Genomic DNA, 19,493 nt, shown 5'->3' on the forward strand with positions numbered 1-19,493 from the left:
CTCTGGAGGCTGAGGTGGGAGAATCGCTTGAACTTGGGCGGCATAGGTTGCAGTGAGCCGAGATGGCCCCACTGCACTCCACCTGGGTGACAGAGTGAGAGAAATGAGGATAATCATTCCTGTCTTGTTGGGTGATTGTGGTGATTAAATGAGATGATGCTATAAAATGTATTCAGCATAGAAGTAGCACGGAGACCTGCTCATTAAATGTGAGCAATATAATTGTGATTATTATCCCCAAAGATACTCAGATGCTGTCGCTGTGCCAGCCATGCCCCAGATGAAGCCCTGAGGCCCCTAGGCTGTAACCTCGTCTTTGTTCAGGATCTGCTGAGGGGGGCTCGGGAGCTGGGGCTGGAGAGGTGGGCACAGAGTGGGACCACTGGCCTCCTTTCCGAGAATGCCCACCTGCTGGAGGCGGCCAGGAGCCTGTCTATGGCCCTAATTTGTAGCCCTATGGAAGTGGCTGCCTACTTCCTCACACAGAACTCCGGTCTGCTTAGGGCCACGCTGGCTGAGGCTTTGCCCTGAGTCTTTGGTCTTGGTCTCAGGACCAGGCTGAGAATGGGAGCTGAAAGGATCGGGAGGGGTCCAGACCCTCCAAACAAACCCCTGCCCAGCCCAGGTGATCCTCCAGGCTCTGTGGATGCCCAGTGGCCCAGCATGGAGGCCAGCTTGCCATGCCCCTATGTCCCAGGCAACCCTAAGATGGAAGGGGGTGAGGCAGGGCTGTGTATACCCAGGTAAATCTGCCTTGGAGTAGAAGGAGGGTGGGTGCAAGTGATGCAGGGTCTAGCCAGAGTGATGCCACCCCCAGGCCCCAAGTCCTCAGTCTCCAAACCAGTCTGACTGTGAGCCCTGGCCTAAAGGGACACCACTCCCTTTAGAGCCCGACTCCTGCCGGGGAGTCCACTCCAGCACACGGCCCTGGCCAGCAGCCAGACTCCTCCACGGAGTTCAGGAGCTAGCAAGGGGAGGGCCAGACCTCCCGTCAGATTTACATACTTTCAGACACCCCCTTCAGGAGCCCTGCAATGAGAAGGGAGGGAGGGAGGAAGGGCAGTCCTGGCCACACTTCCTGGGACCTAGGAGGCCAGTGGGCATCTTCGTGTCTAAGAGGAGCTCTGTGAAAGCTCTGGGGCCTGTGGGGCCGGATCCTTAGTGTTTTTAAATTTTATTATGACTTCATTTGTTTAAATATATATATATATATATATTTATAGCTCTATGTGTCCACCGCCCCCGGCCCCCTCCCCAGCCCCTAGTTTTTCCCCCTGGCTTTCTGTCTAGTGGCTGTGTAGGGCAGCACCGTCTGCGTGCTCTTGTCTGACACTGTCTGGGTGCTGCTGTTCCTTGTGACCCTTCGAGTCTGTTCGGGGGCCAAGGCAGAGCCTGAGCGGTGGCTGGTCAGTGGAGAGCGCCGTGACTTGTAGGGGGCTGGGGAGGGCTTGTGGGGGCCTGCGTGGGCCTCTGTATGGACAGGCTCGGGGGGCAAGCCCACCTCCTCCTCCTCGGCCTCCTGCTCACCGTCCCCCTCCTCATCGTCACAGCACAGAGCATGGTAGAGCACTTTGTCACTGAACCGCACCCTCTCCCGCGTCCCTGGGGTCCGCTGGGGCAGCTGGCTCTTCACTGTGGGGCCAGCGCCGAAGGCCTCCTCGCTGGAGGAGTCTGGGGTCTCCACTCGTGGCCCATTAGGGATGGGCGTGCCACCATTCATGAGGCGGTAGTCAGGGCCAGCCCCTGGCCGAGTTGACTCAGGACCGTCCACGGAGTCCGAGGGGGTTGAGACGTCCAGGAAGGAGCAGAACTCCCAGCTGTCTGAGAGGATATCGGCTGTCATGAAGTCCAGGTGGCCCAGGTCAAAGGGGCCGCCCACGCCCGCCTTGTCACTGCTAGAGGTGCTGCTCACAGTGGCCGTGGTCCAGTCGTCCGGCTCCAGTTCAAAGTCGAAGTCTGAGGTTAGCTTATCGATCTGGCTCACCACCTGACCAGGGAAGGGGAGAGGAGATGAGAGGGGCCGGGGGGGCCTTGTGTCAGCCAGGTATGAGTGTGTCTGTGCCCCGTCCCTGTAGACCCCCTGGCTGGCGAGCATACCAGACAGGGGAGAGCCTGTAGGAAAGTGACTGGCCTGGAGGTCACAGGTTTGTTTGCCCTGTGCAGGGCCCAAGTTAGACCAGGCTGGACAGAGCTGGTTCCGGCCCTTCCCAAAGGTCTGTTTAGCACTGTTCAGTTCCTGGGGGAGAGGGAACTGCTTTCCAGCCCTGCACACCTTCCATTCACTCACCCCTGTCTCTCAAACACAGCACCTGCTCTGGGGGCAGCCCTGGTGATCAGGGACTAATCTTCCTTAGTTTGAGAGGGGGCCATTTCAGAGGGGCTGAGGCCCTCCAGCAAGCCCATTCCACAAAGAGCTAAGCAGCCCACACACTCTCAGAGAAGAAATACTGTGGGTGATCACAAGGAAGACCCCGTGTGGGCTTTCTAAAGCATCCTGGACCAGTCCTTGCAGATGGCCAGTGACTGTCGCCCCTGGGTCTCCACCATCCCTCAGGGCGAGAACACCAGGTGAACAGCACTGGCTGGCTGGGTCCTCCCACCCCCGCCCCCATCTCCCAGAACCTCCTCACTCCTTCCCCTTCTCTGCCCACTGACAAGTGGAGATCAATCCCGGCTTGCTGGGAGAAGGAATAAAGCAAGCATTATTTGATAAGCAATAAAGAAGCCATCTATTCTGGGCCCAAAGCTGCTTGTTCAATGCACTCAGGGGGCAGCTCAGCTGCGGAGGTCGCTGCACCCCACACTGCCTCGCACAAAGCGAAACCCTCGGCTTCTATACAGGCAGCCCTGCCTCGGGAGACTCCCTCGCCTGGGTGGCCACCGTCAGCACATCAATCAGGGAGGAAGACAGTGGGGGAAAGAGGGAAATCCAGTCAGAGACAGAGACGGGACAGAGCAAGAGAAGGGAGACAGAAGATTCCAAACAAAAACAAGACAGAAAAACAAGGAAAGCAAGCAGGGAGCCCAAGAGTCACAGTGACAGAGACCAAGAGATCCACAGTGAGTCATCCAGACCAGAGTCCGCTCCAGCGCTCTTCACCTGGCTGGGGTCAGGACAGGCAATTAATTAATTAACTCATTAAGTCCTTAATTCAACAAACATTTGCTGAGGACTGCTGCTGTCCAGGGATGTGCTAGGTATTTTGGCAAGGAATGGGGGTAGTGAGTGCCCCAAAATGAGAGGAAAGCAAGGACAGAAGTGATGGCCAGAGTGGCTTGGGCCGGTGGGAAGACTACTACTTGGTCAGGCTGGATGCGGGAGACCTGGTCAACCATTTTTCCTCTCTCGGTCTCAGCTGGTCTGTCTGTAAGTGGAGAGGGCAGGTGAACTAGTTTATTTCCAAGGTTCCTTCCACGTCAGATTCTAGGACTCTGTTTATAGGAATGACTCTGAGAAGCTGCTTGGGTGCTGATGCCCAGGGATGGCCCCTCAACCATGGCTCAGGCCAGGAGTGGGGAAACCGCTTGGCTGAGGCCTCCAGAAGAGCTGGAGGAATCAGGACATCTGGATTCCAGACTTAGCTTTGACCTTGTTCTGTGTGTCTCTGGGCAGGTCACAGAATGTCTCTGGACCTCAACATCATTCACCGCCAAGTGGGTAAGACAATCCCAGCCAACCTATGAGAGCTTCATGAGCAACAGTGAGAAGGGCAGCAGAAGGGCTCTGCGGAGCACTGGGGATGAAAGTGACACCATCTCCCTTAGCTGAGCACCTCCCATGCACCATGCTTTTGAGTGCTCACCCCCACCCAGGAGATCATTATCTCCTGTTTTACAGGTGAGGAGTCTGGAGCTCTAGTCTCTGGAAAGCTGAGACCCTCCCCTCTCCAACAGCCCCCTGCAAAACCGCACACCGTCATGAGGTGTACGGCTGCTGTGACTGCTGGGCTTGGGCAGGCGGTGGGGACAGGGCCCCACCTCCAATCTGGCTACCTCTTTTTATGCTTCTCCCAGGATGACACCTTCCTGCACCAAAGGAAGCTCAGAGAACCTCCTATCCCCCAGAAGCCCTTGCTCAATCTAAGCTCCATCTAAGGGCTGGTAGGAGCACTGGCCTAGGGGAGGGGCCCTGAGAGTTGAGTGTGTCTCAGCTCACTCTCCAGAGTTTCTGGTTCTGCAGGTCTAGAGTGGGGCTGGAGAAGGAACCTAGCTAACGTGCCTCCAGGCGCTGCTGCTGCTGCTGCTGGTGGTCCAGACACAGGCTTTGAAAACCACTAGCCTAGGGTACTGGGGGATTTAAGCTGGGTGACGACCAGAAATTCAAGGCATTGCTGGCTTCAGGAGAGGCCCGGCCACCTCTGGGGCAGCTACATCCTCAAATGAGACTCTCCTGATGAAGCCAGAGCTGTGGCGTTTGCTGCTGACTGAGGGCAGGAGAGAATGCCAGTAGGAATTGGAGTTGCATGACTTGGCTGTGACCTCACAGGGTCAGCTGAGGCCAGGCTGGGCCCAGGAGCTGGATATCCTGATGCTTAGTGAGAATGAGCACCATCGGGCCTCAGGCCCAGCAGCAGGGAAGATCCAGCATGCACATGGCAGGAGCCCAAGCCTTCAGGCTGGAAGACTCCCCAACACAAGACGCCCTTTCTCTTCTTTATTAGTGCACCCCTCTCTGGTTCCAATCTGGGGGCACGGAGAAAAGAGAAAGAGGGAGGCCTGACACCTCTTGGCTGAGACTTTAGGTGGATGATTATCCCTCTCTGGGGCTTGATTTCCTGTCCTGTAAAAGGAAGTAACACTCCCCTCCTCACCCAGGGTGATGAAAATTTAACAGATATGAACGTGTTTTACGTTGCAGGGTCAAGATAGCTAAACAGTAAAGAACCTGGGCTCTGGAGCCAGACGTGGGGTCCAACCCTGGCTTCACTGCTTACCAGCTGCGTGCCCTTGGCCAAGTTACTCAACGTCTCTGTGCCTAAGTTTCATCATCAAAGGAGAATTCTAGTAATACCTACTTGATAGAGCTGTAGTGAGGATTTAGTGACTTAATGCACTTTGGACAGCATATGGAACAAAGCAGACTACCAACATCCACAATGCCCTGTTGGGTGCTAACATGTGACCGTGCCCCAGCTCAGGCCCAAGAGCGGTGGGAATTACTTCTGCACCAAAGGAATGACCCTCTGATGTGGGTCCAGTGCCTGTGGCAGAATAATGGGACATGCTGGGTATTTCAAAACCTAGCACATGGACAGTACTTATTTTGCCTTAAGTAGGGCTGTCTCCAGACAGAATAGAACCAGCAGAGGTTCTAAAGGCCAACTGGCTATGAGGCCCACAGGCAAATCCGACCCAGTCTATTAGGTGAGACACGTCACAGTACTCGATGAATGACATAGTGAGGATGTGAAACGGAAGCCGTGTGCCCGAGAGTAAGCAGCTTCTCTGTGGGGGACCTGGGCCAGTCCACAGCCCCACTGCCCTTCCCCGGTACATGGTTTCCTGGGCCAATGTGAGGGCAAGCATGGAGCAGGCCCTGTGCTACCTGCCTCTCTGCTTTGGATGTCTTGAAATCTGTGATTTTCCCCTGAGATTTAATAATCATTTTGCCTACATGTAATTTGGGATTGTCTTGGAGTGCACGGAAATAATTACACACACAGAAGGAAAGAGAGGGGGAGAGAGAGAGTGGAGAGAGAAACGGAACCATGAAATCACAGAATCATACAACCTCCCAGCCAGAAGGGACTGCAGGCACGGTTGAGTTCACCTGTCTCAATGTGCTTGCTGATGGGGACAACGAGGCAGAGACTGGAGGCAGCTGAGCTGAGACCGGGGTGAGTCTTGATGCCTGGGCATTGCACCTTAAGACCAAGAATGACCCGCGACGGGGAGACCAAGAGGGACCCCTAGAGAGCAAGGGCAGGACTGAAGGCTGTGACAGAGCCTGCAGGCCTTGTGCCAAAGGTGTCCCCAACCTCTGTCCTGGCCACAGCCTTAGAGCCCCTGGCTGAAATGGCTGAAATACTGCACCCATCTAGTCTTCCCACTGATAGCAACTTCCTGCCCAGCTCTGGCTCCATGCTGCACTTTCTCATCAGCCAACAGGACCATGTTACCCCTCTGCTTCCAGCCCTTCCATGCTCCCCAAAATCCTAAGCCTCCCAAACATAACTCCCTACCCACCCCCTTTCCTCTCCAGCAAGCAGCACCCTGCCAGGCCTGCCTCCTCACCACCCCTACACACTCCACCAAGCTCACTTCTGCCTCTGGGCCTCACCTGACGCGCCCTCCCTCCTTTCCTACTTCCTCTGTCATCACTTCGAGAAGGAAGCCTTCCCCAATCCCCAGCTGAGGTCAGGTTCCCTAGGAAAGGCTCTCAAAGCACCCTGCACCTCTCCTTAAAATGCTATACATTATTTATCGCTGCTACAATTGTGCAGCATTATGTTATAATGTGGTTGATGTCCGTCCCCCGACTAGACAGTAAACCCCATGAGGAGTGGGACTGGGTCTCTTTGCTCGCTGCTGTATCCCCAGCTTGGCACAGGGATCGGCAAATTCTGCAAACACAGCTGTTGGATGAGGGATGAGTTTTAGACAGATGGCTTAATAAAAACTGCTGGGGGCTTCTTTTCTGAGGAAGAGTTCCGTAGTCCTGGACAACCCCATATTGCCAGACCCAACCCTCTCTCCAGCCCTGGCTGAGCCCCCTCTCCAAGGGAAGTCAGATTCCATCGAGCCATTTCTGTGTTCCTTAAGGCCCTAGAGCCAGGACTGAGGACCTGGAGTCCCAGGATTAGCATCCTGTACCCCATGGATTCCCCGCCACACCCCCCACCCTGCCCCCCCTCCCCTCCCCTGACAAGCTGCCACCTCCTTCCCTCTCTCCCAGCTCCCCAAGGCAGCTGGTTACATAACTGGGGATTCTGCATTATTTATGACCACTGATTATTTTTTAATTCTGTGATTACGTTATTATCTTCCTGGGGGGGCTGTGGAGTTGAGGGGGGAGAGCGAGCTGACCATGATTCACGGCTCTCATCCTGCAATTTGGCTTAATTGGCCAGGGAGCTTCAGTAAATCTGTCCGGAGGAGGAGAAGGCAAAGGGAAAAGGGAGGAAAGGAAGGCGTGAACAAAAATAATAAGAAAAAAATCCGCGCAATTCTTGCTGAGCTGCGGGTGATGGAGCTGACCCACTTTGGCACAGCTCCGTGGTCCCCAGCCTCTCCTGCTCCAGCTGCTTCCTGGCTGGGCCACATTTATCTCACACTTGCACGGCCTGTGGCTTTCCCTGCCACCTTCAGACAAAGCCCCTTGCTGATGGGGCTGCACAATGGAATGGCCAGGAAACAGAATGCCAGGATGCCTGCTTCCTAGGCAAACCAGGTGGGGGATCCTCCAAGGCCACCCCAGGCTGGGAAAAGGTTGTGGCAACCCCTCCATCCTCCTGAGGTGTTTAGGCCAGGGTGGGCAACTGTGCCCTTAGTTACATCCCACCCAAGAGTCACTGAAGATGTGGAAGACACAGGTGGTGTTAATGCAAGGATCACATCTGAGCCTCCATGTTGAGTGACATCTGGGAGGGGGGGAACCAAGGAGGAGGAGGCCAAGCACCTGCTCAAGGTAAGTTGAATACCCTGCCCTTGGGAGCTTCTGGTGGGTGGGTAACGGGGGAGCAGTGGGGAGGCAGATTCCCACCCAGAAACATGACCAGCAGATTCCTGGAGAGTGTGGGATTCTCGCTGAGAACGAATCCACATTCCATGCCATGCTCTGCATGACTCGATGGAATCTGACTCCCTGCTCCCTCTTTGACCTTTCCTCTGCTCTTCTTGTTCACTGCCCTCCAGCTGCTCCAGATTCCTTACGGAACCTGAATATGCCAGGCACACTTCCTCCTTGAGACCTTGGCACTGGCTGTGCCCTCAGCCTGGAATGATCTTCCCCTAGATAGCCATGCGACTGGTATCCTCGCTTCTGTGGGGTCTCTGTTCAAAGGCCACCTTATTGGAGACCCCCTTCCTGCCCCCATCCCTTTCACTCTCTATTCGATTTCCCCTCTGGCAGGAAGTCAGACTGCCGACTGCAGGAGAAAATAAGGAGCCCCAGCCAGGAGGCCAGGACGTGGTCCTGCCCTCCCTCGTCACGGCTAAGAAGCTGACGTGATTCCAGAAAACAAGGCCATACGTGGAGCTGAGAAGCAGGCCACTGCTAGCATAATTCATTAAAAACATCTCACAGATACGGAGTGAGCTTCATGCCCATCATTGTGCTAAGTGCTTTATATATGTCTCATTTAATTCTCACAACAACCCTGGGGTTGGGGTAGGAGAGGAGGCATAAAATGTAGTCTCCCCATGTTTGCAGACAGAAAAACAGAAGCACAGAGAGGTAAAGTAACTTTCGCAAGTTCACACATCTCGGGAGAGGGTGGAGCTTGAAACTGAACTGCAGGCATCTGGCTGCAGAGCCCCTGAGCTGTTCTGCATCTCTAAATTAAGATCTACAGAACTTTGAGGAGCTTAGAGAGCCTGCTGGGAGTGGCCCAGTATCTCGGAGTATTGGGGAGCCTGGGAGAGATAAGGGCTAATTAATGATTGACCGTCATATCCCTCTGCAGCACAATTTTAGCTTTCAAAGCACTTTTACATTCCTCACCTCACTTAATCCTTTAAAAGACTTTCCCCACCTATGGGATAGAACTTGCTCATCACCCAGGGAGCCAGTGGCAGAGGTATAGCAGGGGTTTGAGAGGGCGAGGGAGGTGTGGGAGAGGGAACTCCAACTCCTCTAGAAGCGTGAGTAGGTATTGACCGCCCCCCTACTGCATGCCAAACCCCCGATAAATCTTTGTAAGATCAGCGTGCAGTGCAAATCACCACATCCCAATTTCAGAGATGAGCAAACTGAGGCTGAGGGACTTGGGAAGGAAGTGGTTTGGGGTCACTCATCTTTCAGTGAATTTCAGGCTGTATGCTCAAGAGGGTGAGGAGGGTCTGCCATGATCAGTGGCATCGGGGGGCTGGGGAGGGGGAGCAGCAGAAAGAGGAGGAAGATGGCCGAGGGGAAAAAAGCTAAGCCCTTCTACTCTGCTGGCCTTGTTCCTTCACCAAGCATCTGTGCAGCCCCCATCCCCAACAGTCTTGTATGTGACTCTCATCTCCACTTCTAAGTGCTTTGCCTGAAATAAGAACCCAGTTGGTGGGCTCTAAGCTGGTGCTGCCCAGGCCATGGGGTGATTTGAGGGAACAAGTGAACACCTCTCAACCTTGAGCCTACCCACGCCCCTGATGAAAAGATGCTACACAAAGGGACTGAGGAGAGCCAGGCAGATTCAGCTTTACAGCTCCCTTGAAGAACCAAGAGCCAAGACCACAGGTTCCAGAGAGCAGGGAGGTTCCAACCCTTTTCTCTAAACCAGAGTGTGGCACCCCCACTTGGTAACCTGATCCCCCACAAATCTCATCTCACAGGGAGACAGTGATGGCATCTCTTCTTCTGCCTGGGCCTCCCAGAGCTTGACCTACCTTCCTCTACACTTCCCTCTGCCCATCACCCTGTGTCTAGACCCCGCCTGGGGGATGAGAGAGTTCTGAGGCTTACCCACCCCTCCCCAGCTGGGTGCCATTGGCAGCGGGCAGGCAGTGGCATACGGGGTAGGCTCTGGTTGCCGTAGCAACCTGCCAAAGTCTTGGGTGGAGGCACATGGCCTACAGGGTGTGTGGGGGGAGGGGACTCATTTTTCTCTGTCCTGGCTTAGGCCTCTGGGCTGCATAGCCTGTGAACCTGGAGCTCTAGTATTGGAAACATGGGGGTGGGTGAGTGTGAAAGGGAAGGAGAGGGCATCTAAAAGATCTGCAAATAAATCTGAGAGCTATTGCATCACAGATGAGCATCAGGGATCATCTCTGGAAGGCCCTTGTCAAAATGCAAAGAGATCGCCCAATAGCTCACCTGCTGAAACCCCAGGATAGGCATCAGGAACCCGAGTTCTAGGCTTACTTCTGCCACTGGTATGCTGTATGATCTTAGACAAGCCCCTATGGCTCTCTGGGCCTCAGTTTCTTCGATAGTGAATGGACACGGCTGGTCTGGATTACCTCTGACCCCTTCAAGCTCTGGGTGGGTATGCTGAGGGGAGAGGGAACGCAGGTGCCTGGAAGATGCCCAGTTGGGAAAAGGCTGGGAGTGGTATCAGAGTTGACTCCCAGGCTTAGTCAATTCTGGCTCTTTGTAGCTACCTGCCAGGGCATAGGTCCCATGTCCCTGGCCAAGACTGAGACTTTGAACAGTTCCCATGGCCCTGATCTAAAATAAGAAGGGGGCAGGGGGAGACTGTAGTGCCTTGGACCCAAGAGGTTGGAGGAGGAGGGGTTGCTCAGGGTCATCTGGCCTTTGACTTCCAAATTGTACTGTCCAAAGATGTGCAACCCAGACTATGGCCAGCCCAATCCATGGGCAGAAGTGCCACCAACTCAGTCTGCCCAAAGCAGCAGCCATTCACACCTTCTGAGATGGGATTTCCTGGCAGGCTCCCTGAGGCTGACCCTGGACAGCTCCTGTCCTGGTATCTTTATATCCACCACCTACCCCATTCTGAACACAGTGCCCTTCAAGCAACCCCTGCTCCTTGGCTCTCAGGCCAGGCTGGAATGCCACTTTGCCAGCCTGGAGTTGGTACCCACCATCACCCCACCTCTTCAGCCTTCCTAGATCCTCTATCCTCCCTGCACAGCTGGTCAGGGAGAGCCTGAGCCCATAACTCCAGCTCAATCACTCTCCCTGCATCTCTGCAGGGGCCCTGGTTACAAGGAGTTGAAATTTGCCTAAAGCCCACCTGGCTGGTATAATGGCACCCAGCGGGCAAATTCAGGCTAGTGGCTCAGAACGCTGGTCATGCATTTTGGACTCGAACGCAGCCCAGGGGGCAGGGCCGAGGACATGTGTACCTCATTACCCCAGCGATGTGAGAAGCAGTAATTAAACCAGGCTCCACTTAGAAAGACAGAGAGGGACACACACATCCCAGCATTCTCAGTGGCTTTTCAGCCTTGGCAAAAAATATTCAGAACAGTGGGATGAAGATGCTCATCCCCTTAGAGAAGATTCCTGCCTCTGCCAAAATATGCAAGGAACTCTGTTACCGACTACAGCACCCTCAGCCCCATTCTTATCTCAGGACAAAGAGGACACAACTGGCTTAAATTTTTCTAAGATCAAGGGTTCTCGGTATCTGTGTGATTTCTGGAGATGTGCTTTGAGCTGGGCCCTGAGCAGTGGGAACCACCTCAGCAGAACCATCTGCACTCTCCCAGGGCCCCTTGTGACCAGGTCAGAGTCTTAGAGACAGATGTGGGGTCAAGGGTCAGCTTAGGTCTCAGAGGGGTGTCTTCCATACTAAGAAGCTGTAGAGGGATTCAGTCCTTACTGGCCATCTTGGCAGCCCTGCATGCTCACCCAGAGCTCCAGGCCCACTGACATGCGGCTCAAGCAACCTCTGTAACATGAAGGCCCCTCCAGACTTGTGGTCTGATGAGATTTTTAGCAAAGCAGATTTGGGGAAAGGAGAGCAAGGAGAAAGGAGGTCCCCAGTAGAGCGACACACGTGCATGCAGCTTTGCACACTCCAACACGTGTGAGTACGTTTTTGCGCCAAGCCCAGGAAGGCTGGCCTGGGGTCTGTCTGGTCCCTGCTCACCCCTCACTTACCTCCCTCAGCTCCTTGGCCACCTCCTTGAGCTCTCGAAGGATGCCCTCAAGCTGCCCGATGACCATCTTCATGCGCTGTCGAATCCGCTCCCGCTCACCACCACTGCTGGGGTCGTCACTGGGCTGCCCGAGGTCCGGGGCCCCCCGAATGTTCATCGTTTACCACGTGGCCGCAGGCCTGCCCATACTCCCCCCAGCTGGGCACACGCTGTGTCTGCCTCCACGGAGCCCCCGTCGTCGGCTGGGCAGAGCTCCACATCTTAACGGCCCCCCAGCCCACCCTGGCCCTGGGCGGCCCTCAACCAGCCCCTGCCCCCTGCCACCCCGCCTCCTCTGCCTCTGGGTGGGGAGTGGGACACCCAGAGGGAGACAGAGTCTGGCAGAGGGGGTCAAGGTGAGGACACAGGAGGGCAGGGGGAGGGACCTTGGGTCCCAGGAGTGGCCTCCAGGACTTGAAGTGCCTGTGGGTGTGCAGAGCTGATTTCTGCCTGAGCTTGAACAAAGAGGCAGGGGGATGACTCTGCAGGGACTAAGGGTAGGAGATGCCCTTGGGATGGGGGAAGGCAGAAGGGATCCCCTCACAACTCCTAGGCAGTTGCAAAGGCAGAGGTCTCTGGATGCAACTGACACCTGCAGAGGGATGGTGGCCAGGGTCTTCCAGATGTGGAGGGGGCTCCAGTTATGGGCAGCTCTGGGGAGGGAGCTGGATTGGAAGAGGGCAGCCCCCTGCGGAGAGAGCGAGCCTGGCGTCAGCCCTCCCAGGCTGCAGCACCAGCCGGCAATGCCGCTACCTCCCTCCTCTCGCCAGCCTGCACCCTTCCTAGCTGGAGATTTTTTTTTTCTTTGTGGGGAGGGGTGGTGGAGGCAGATGGTTTACAGCATAGCCCCTCCTCTAGAGGGAAAGGGAGGGAGCCCCCTGCTCTAGAAGCAGAAGTCCTCAGCCTGCTATGGGGCACCCTGGTCGTAGCTCCCGCCCCCCCAAAACCCCCAGCCAGGCCTGGCAAGGTTGGTTCGCCAGAGGGCCTCTTCAGTCACCCATCCTCCCTCCTAGCGCCCCCAGGGTGCCCTCATTCCCAGCAGACCCTCCCTCTCCCAGCCCCGCCTTCCCTCAGAACCCCCCTACTGGACTCACCGAGGGTGGGGGCACCGGCCTTCCCTCCAAGCAGCGTCGGGGGCCAAGCCCCAAAACGGGGTTGGGGGCCCCCCAAGGCTCCCTAGGGCGGGCTTCTCTCTCTGGACCCTTCGGCCCCTGGCCTCAGGGAGGTCCTCCGAGCAGTGGCCGGAGACATCTGGGCGGTGGGAGGGGGCGGGGCCTCCGCGCTCCAGGGAAGGGGGCAGGAAAAACCTTTCTCAAGCCTCTCCAGGCTCGGGGTCGGGAACGAGCGAGGGTCCGGCGGATTCCGGGCTCCGAGGCCACAGGTGACCGGGGCGCGGGGAGGCCGAGGAGATGCCGGGCCGGTCCCAGCGCGTGAGCCAAAGTCGGAGGGCTGGGAGGGCGCCGGGATCCCCTCAGCCCACGCCCGGCATTCCCCGGGCTCGGCTCCGTCCGGGATTCGCTCTGTCCAGTCCAGATCGGCCGGGTCCGGGTTCCGCTGGGGTCTGCCCTGCCCTACCCGGCCCGGAGTGAGCTGGCACCGCCGGGCGCCCGGGACGCGCTCAGCCCGGACCCAGAACGTCTGCGCCCCGGCACCCCCGGCGTCCAGAGCGGCTGCGAGGGTCCGCTCAGCCCAGCCCCGCGGTCGGCCCTGGGCGCGATCGCTCCCACGGCTCGGTTAACGTTCCGAAAGGTCCGGAATCCGCCGGGTCCCTGGGGAGGGGCGGTGTCCGCCGCGGGGACCCAGTCCCCGCCGGGCCCAGCCGAGAGCGCGCGAAGCCGGGGGCCCGGCCGGGCTGGGTTCGGCGGCCGGGGCGCAGGCGGGAGCGGCGCCGGGCTGAGGAGAGGAGAGGAGGCGAGAAGAGGCGAGGGGAGGAGGCGCGGCGAGGGGAAGGGAGGGGAGGGGAGGGGGCGCGCGGCAGGCCGGGCCGGGCCGGGGCGCACAGAGCTCGCAGCCTCCGCTCCGCTCCGCTGCCTCCCGCCCGCTCGCTCTCGGCTCCCCGCCTCGGCAGTCCCCGGGCGCCGGGTCGCCGCCGGTGGGGCAAACAGGCGCCGGGTCGGGGCTGGGCCTCCCTCCACCGCCTCGCCCTGCCCTGCCCCGCCGGGCTCCGGGGCCTGGGCCCGCTCCCCGAGCGCCGCGGGCTGAGCCGCCCGCGCCCCGGCCGCCCCCGGCCCGCCCCGCCGCCCCCCGCCGGACTGGCCGCCCGGGCGGGCGCTGGCTCCCTTAAAGGCCGCCCGGCTCGCTCGGCTCCGCTCGCCTCGGCGCTGTCAGGGAAGGGGCCGGCCCGCCGCGCCGGGAGGGAGCTTTTAAAGCGACACACACGCCTCCCAGTCCCGAGGGCCGAGCGCGGCAGCCGGCGGGGGGTTGGGGGTGGGTTGTCTCGCCACGCAGGCGAAAGGGAAGGGTCTTGCTGGCGGGGCTGGAGGAGGACTGACCCGACCCCAAGCCGGCTGACCTGGGGCGCGGAGCTTAGCTCCTTTCCCACCTTTCTAGACACCCCCATTGCCCCTTCCCCTACTGCGCTGCCCCCAAACCTCCCTTTAGGCTACGTTTCTCTCATCCAGACCCTCCCTTCTACCCCCTACATAACTCAAACCCCCGACCCTGCCTGAAATCACATTAATTCAGAAAGCAGAATACTGCCAATCTTTCCTGAGCACTTACTGTGTGCCAGGCTCTGGGTGGGCAGGGCTGGGGGCTGGAGGCTGTCTTGGACACCCATCGTTTCCTTCAGCTGTTCAACTACTGACTCATGTATTAGAGATCTCCTGGATATCGGGCTCTGTGCTAGGCTCCGGGGCCACCGGAGCATGGAGCATTTCAGGCAGCTCACGGTTCCGAGACACTCCTGAGTCACAACAGAGGCAAGTTCTGGAAGCAGTGTTAACTTCGGGGTAGAGAAGTGTATGTTGGGGGATGGGGTGCAGCACAGGCCAGTGCCTGGCAGGTTCTCCCAGGCAGGCAACCCCTGCGCTGAATCTCTAAGGAGGAGTGGGAGTGACTCTCAGTGTGGGGGGTGGGGATGAGCATTCCAGGCAGGGAGGAGGGTGGGAGCAAGGGCTCAGGAGCAGAAACGGGAGGAGGGGAGTTTAAGTCAACTGTGGCCTTTTACATACCATTTTGGCTGCTCTGTGGAAAGTAGATTAGGGGAAGACCAGACCACAGAGAGACTCAGAGACCATGCCTAGGAGCTTAGATTTTATCCCAGGCGGAGGGAGCTTTGACGTTGGGAGGAACCTATGCCTGCTTGCCTTCTCAGGAGATCCCTCTGGGGCGTTGTGGATGGTGGGTTTGTGGGGTGCCACGGAGACAGAGCAGTTAGGATTCTGTTACAAGGCTGGCCGGGAGACAGTGGAGTCTATGAATCTATGCTCACGAGAGAGGCTGGGCTTGAGAGTAATGTTTTGTTTGTTTTTTTGAACCATCATTGGAGGGGATGAGATGAACAGGGACACTGTGTGGAAGTAACAAAACAGTACTTCCCTGCTGGAACCTGGGAAAAGAGTCCATGAGTGAGAGGGAGGAGTGGTTAGGAAGGAAGGAGAAGAACCAGAAAGTGGTTATGTAGGCCCGGGGGAAGGAGTTTAGGAGAAGCAAGTGCTCATCAGTGTCAAAGCTGCAGGGAGTGGCTGTGAGAGAACAGAAAGCTTCCATTGGTCTTGGTCCTCAGGAGGCCACAGGTGACATGGCAGGGGCAATTGACTTTGGAGGGTAGAAGGTGACAGGAGCCAAACTGTTGGGCCCCGAGGACTGTGTACCCAACAGTGAGGAACAGGAGTGAGTACAGATGACATTTTCAAAAGTTCAAATGACAGGGAAGTAGAGATCTTGCACTAGAGGCAGAGGAGAGGTCAAGGGAGGTGGGGCTAGATGGTGGTTTGAGGGGGGCTTGAATTCCAGAGACAGTGATGGTATTGTGGGTGCTAATGCTGTTCCTTGGTCCCTGAGTTACCTTCACAGGGGGCTGCTGGAGGAAATAACTCCTACTTCCTTAAGACTCAGCTGAGGGAGTGACCTTTGGAGAACCAGAAGCTGTGAGGGTGGGAATCCAGCTGCCCTGGGTTGGGGAGAGGTTCTCCTGAGCGGGTAGATCTAGAGGACCCACCAATCACTTTAAAGAAAAAAAAAAAACTGTAGCAAAATACAATACACATGACATAAAATTTGCCATCGTAACCATTTGTAAGTGCATAGTTCAGTGGCACTAAATACATTCACATCGTTGTGTGACCATCACCACCCATCTCTAGAACCTTTCCATCATCCCAAACCGAAACTCTGTGATTAAGAGCTGATAGCAGCCACTACGTATGGAGCCCCTACCAGGCACCAGGCACTGGGCCAAGTACTTCCACGTGCGTTATCTTATTCCATCTCACAGCGACTTTCCATCGCCCCTCCTCCCGCCAGCCCCTGGCAACCACCATTCTACCTTCTGTCTTGGTGCCTCTGACTACTCTAGGTGCCTCATAGAAGTGGAATCATACACTCTCACCAATCACTTTGGTGGAAGTGGTGATGCTAAGGAACAGCTGAGATCCAAAATGGGCTGAGCCTGAAAAAAAAAAAAAAATGAGTTTCTAGTCTTAGGTCCAGGGAATCATCCGCCCTCCTCCAGGATGAGTGAGATGTGTTTGAGCTGGCAAGTTTAGGAGAGAGTGAGCTTGACTGGAGAGGGTGGACCATGACTGCTTAATACCTAATTGATCTTGGGTCTCATTAATAGAAGCACAGTGTTTTGAAAAGGGGAGGTGACATTTCTTCTCTCATTTGTGTGGATCCAACCGTGCCTAGCACCTCAATTCATTGGGTGTGTCCATAGGAGGGCAGCCAGGTAGAAGAGGGGAGGAGACTGGTGTACATATCCTGTGAAGAATGGTAGGGCTGGTCAGGGCAGGCTAGAGAAGGGGAGACTCAAGAAAAGAGGTCTCTGTAAATTTCCAAAGAGCTGTCACAGGCGACAGATGAGAAGGAATAGATAGTATCTGGCTGGTGCTCAGACCTGCCTTCGTTAGTTTTGGGAGTTGATCCATCTTCTCCTCCACCTAACCTCCCTGGCCACCTGTCTAGATAGCCCATGCTTTAGATCTCTGCTTATTCACCCCCAACCCCCATCCCCTAGGCAGCCTTCCCTAATGCTTTAGTCTACAGAGAGAAATAGAAGCCTTCTTTTTGCCCTTAACCAAATACTTCCCAGCACATTCATTGAATGTGCTAGCTGTGTGACCTTGAGCAAGTCACTTAACCTCTCTGAACAAGGATGGGCGCCTAAAAACATTTTAATTGTTTCTTGCATTGGCTCTCTTGCCAAAAAAAAGGGGGAGGGGAGGATGTATTTCACCATCTCTCTGATTCACAAAATTCAGGATAGTAATAGTATCTACTTTCCAGGGTCATTGTGAGCATGGAATGAGATGATGCATGTGGAACTGCTTGGCTCAGTGCCTGGCACCTGGGAGGTGCTCTGTAAATGGTAGCTGCTATCAGCTCTTATTCACCGCTTCACGTCTGTAAGCCTTATTTCCTCGTGAGTCTGTGAACTCCTCATGATGAGTCTGTGTGTGTCTGCCCTGTCTCTCACATGGACCAGTGCAGTAGACAGTAGGCAGGGATTTTTACCGCTCTAACTTGTTTTCCACCATCCAGTTCTAGCATTCCTTTCCTTCGGGAAACTCCCTGCTGTCATCACATAATCCTAGTAGGTTGTCAGTTAAAGTGCCCACTACTCCCACCCATCCGTATCCCGCTGCCACTAAGTGGGCATGTGACCCAGACTGCACCAACCATGGAACCCCATCCTCCAGCAACAGTGATTGGCCCAAGGGGTGGGCACATAACCCAAGCAGGACCAATCAGATTCTTTCCCTGGGATTGATATGTGGATGCTGGGAGGAAGAAGCCCTCTTCCTAGTGGGTTGCAAAGCTGGATGCTATGGCCCAAAGCTGCTGACAAGCCGTCTTTCCCACTCAATCTAGGAAACCAAGCAAGGCAGCAGAGAGGAGAGGAATTTAGAGAGCATGCAAGCAGCATTGAATCCCAATTTTGGTTCTCATGGCCTTCACTCCTGCTGTTCTTCTTTCAGTCCTGTGGGCTACAACAACATTCTACCCCTCTATAATAGCCAATAAATTCCTCATATTGCTCCAGCTCGTTTGGCGGGGTCTCTATCTCATGTAACCCACAGGAGCCTGACAGATGTACTCAGGAAATACTAAATGAGCTGACTAAATGATTGACTGAATAATTGGGTTCCCAAATGCAGTAAGATGTCTCCAAATCCTGAAGTCAGAGGGTTGGGACCTGCTGCCCGGTGACCATGGAGGGGAAGTGGGGGCATTTGAGAGATGATTGCATCAGGCCAACTTGGATTTGGACTCCAGCTTTGCCATTTGCTAGCTGTGTGATCTCAGGCAAGTTACTTGATCTCTCTGAGCTTGAGATTCTTTGTCAATAAAACAGGCAATGTAATAGTGACTGCCTAGGGTTTCTTTGAGGATGGAATGAGATAAGGAGCAAGAAGCATCAAGCACAGTGACTGGGGTGGGGGGTGAGGGGGCAGGAGTTGGAAGACTGGTAAAACATGGTAACCGTTTTTATTTAGACTGCAATCTACTCTGTCCAATAGCACAAGACTGATATTGGCATGCAACTCAGGAGATAACGAGGGATCAAGCTGGATTCTCAGAAGCAATGGATCCTGGCACCAGGGGAGCAGTGCCAGGGTGACAGTGGGCTTTGAACAGATAATAGAGAGTCGAGAGGCTAACACTGAGGCAGTAGAGTCAGAACGATAGGGCTCAAATGCCAGGTCTTCATTAACCATGTGACTCATTTCATCTTCCCAAGCCTAAATTTCCCCTTCTGTAAACACCTCCCTGGTAGCTGTCTTGAGCAATAACTAAAACAGTCCATGTAACATGTTCAGCACAGGGCTTAGTAGGCATTCGATAACTATTGCCTATTATTATTGATATTGGGGCTTAGGGCAATTTTCTGAACACAGAGGTTAGGGTGAGTGGATAGCATCAGAGGCAAACTTTTTGCAAGAAAGTCCCCAAATAAAGGAGTTATAGAGAATCACATCTGAATTGCTAACAAAAGGCCATTTCAGAATGACAGGGGAACATATCTCCTTCTGTGGCTGGACGGTGATGGGTTCACGCTGGGAAAGCCATGTCTGAGGACATTTCTGTCATCTTTCTGCCCACGACAATCTCCCCAGCTGAGTCAAGTTTCTCAAGAGTTTTCTACACTGACTGCTTCCACTTCCTCACTTCCCACTCACTTCTCAAACCTTGTAACCCATGCCTGCTGTCACTGCATTGCTAGAATCACCCTCACCGTGCAGGACATTATCCTGGCTGAGACCAGCAGACACTTTTCCTCCCCTATTCAAGGCAGTGACCTTGTAGGACCTGACCCTGCTGAGCTGGTCCTGCTTCCAGGACCCCTCTCCTGTGTGGCCTTGTGACTCCTTTCTCTCCTGACTCTCTTCCTGCCTCTCTGGCTGCTGCTTCTCAGTTGGCTTCGAGTGTTCATCTTCTTTCTCTGGCCCTTTAAAAGTTAAGTAATTGGGATTCTCGTCTACACTCTCTTCTCACTCCATACACCTTCCCTAAGGGAGTGCTTCCACACTCCCTAAAAGTTTTTGACTTCCCATTCACTGTCTCCAGACGAGACCTTT

The 19,493-nt window shown here is 55.4% G+C and overlaps 1 protein-coding gene and 1 long non-coding RNA gene across 2 annotated transcripts; one reads left to right on the forward strand and one right to left on the reverse strand.

Moving 5' to 3' along the window:
• Nucleotides 1-208: 208 nt before the first annotated feature.
• Nucleotides 209-13,875, reverse strand: INSYN1 (inhibitory synaptic factor 1). Its single transcript, XM_032244780.1, has 3 exons — nt 12,846-13,875; nt 11,714-12,439; nt 209-1,987 (listed from the first exon to the last, which is right to left on the reverse strand). Exons 2-3 carry the CDS (start codon nt 11,867-11,869, stop codon nt 1,262-1,264), a joined length of 882 nt encoding a protein of 293 aa, XP_032100671.1. The 5' UTR covers nt 11,870-12,439; nt 12,846-13,875; the 3' UTR covers nt 209-1,261.
• On the forward strand, nt 7,133-8,280 carry LOC116527661. Its single transcript, XR_004258660.1, has 2 exons — nt 7,133-7,627; nt 8,072-8,280. It is a non-coding gene; the product is annotated as an uncharacterized LOC116527661 (long non-coding RNA).
• Nucleotides 13,876-19,493: the final 5,618 nt, after the last annotated feature.

The sequence above is a fragment of the Sapajus apella genome, unplaced genomic scaffold, assembly GCF_009761245.1.
Source record: "Sapajus apella isolate SASKATOON/1434 unplaced genomic scaffold, GSC_monkey_1.0 scaffold55, whole genome shotgun sequence".
NCBI classification, from domain to species: domain Eukaryota; kingdom Metazoa; phylum Chordata; class Mammalia; order Primates; family Cebidae; genus Sapajus; species Sapajus apella.

Excerpts from the sequence above, each read along its gene's own strand:
- INSYN1 (XM_032244780.1), bottom strand. The coding sequence starts at position 11,869 with ATGAACATTCGGGGGGCCCCGGACCTCGGGCAGCCCAGTGACGACCCC. Across the intron at positions 1,988-11,713 it reads TGGCCAAGGAGCTGAGGGAG|GTGGTGAGCCAGATCGATAA; the intron begins GTAAGTGAGGGG and ends TTCCCTGGTCAG.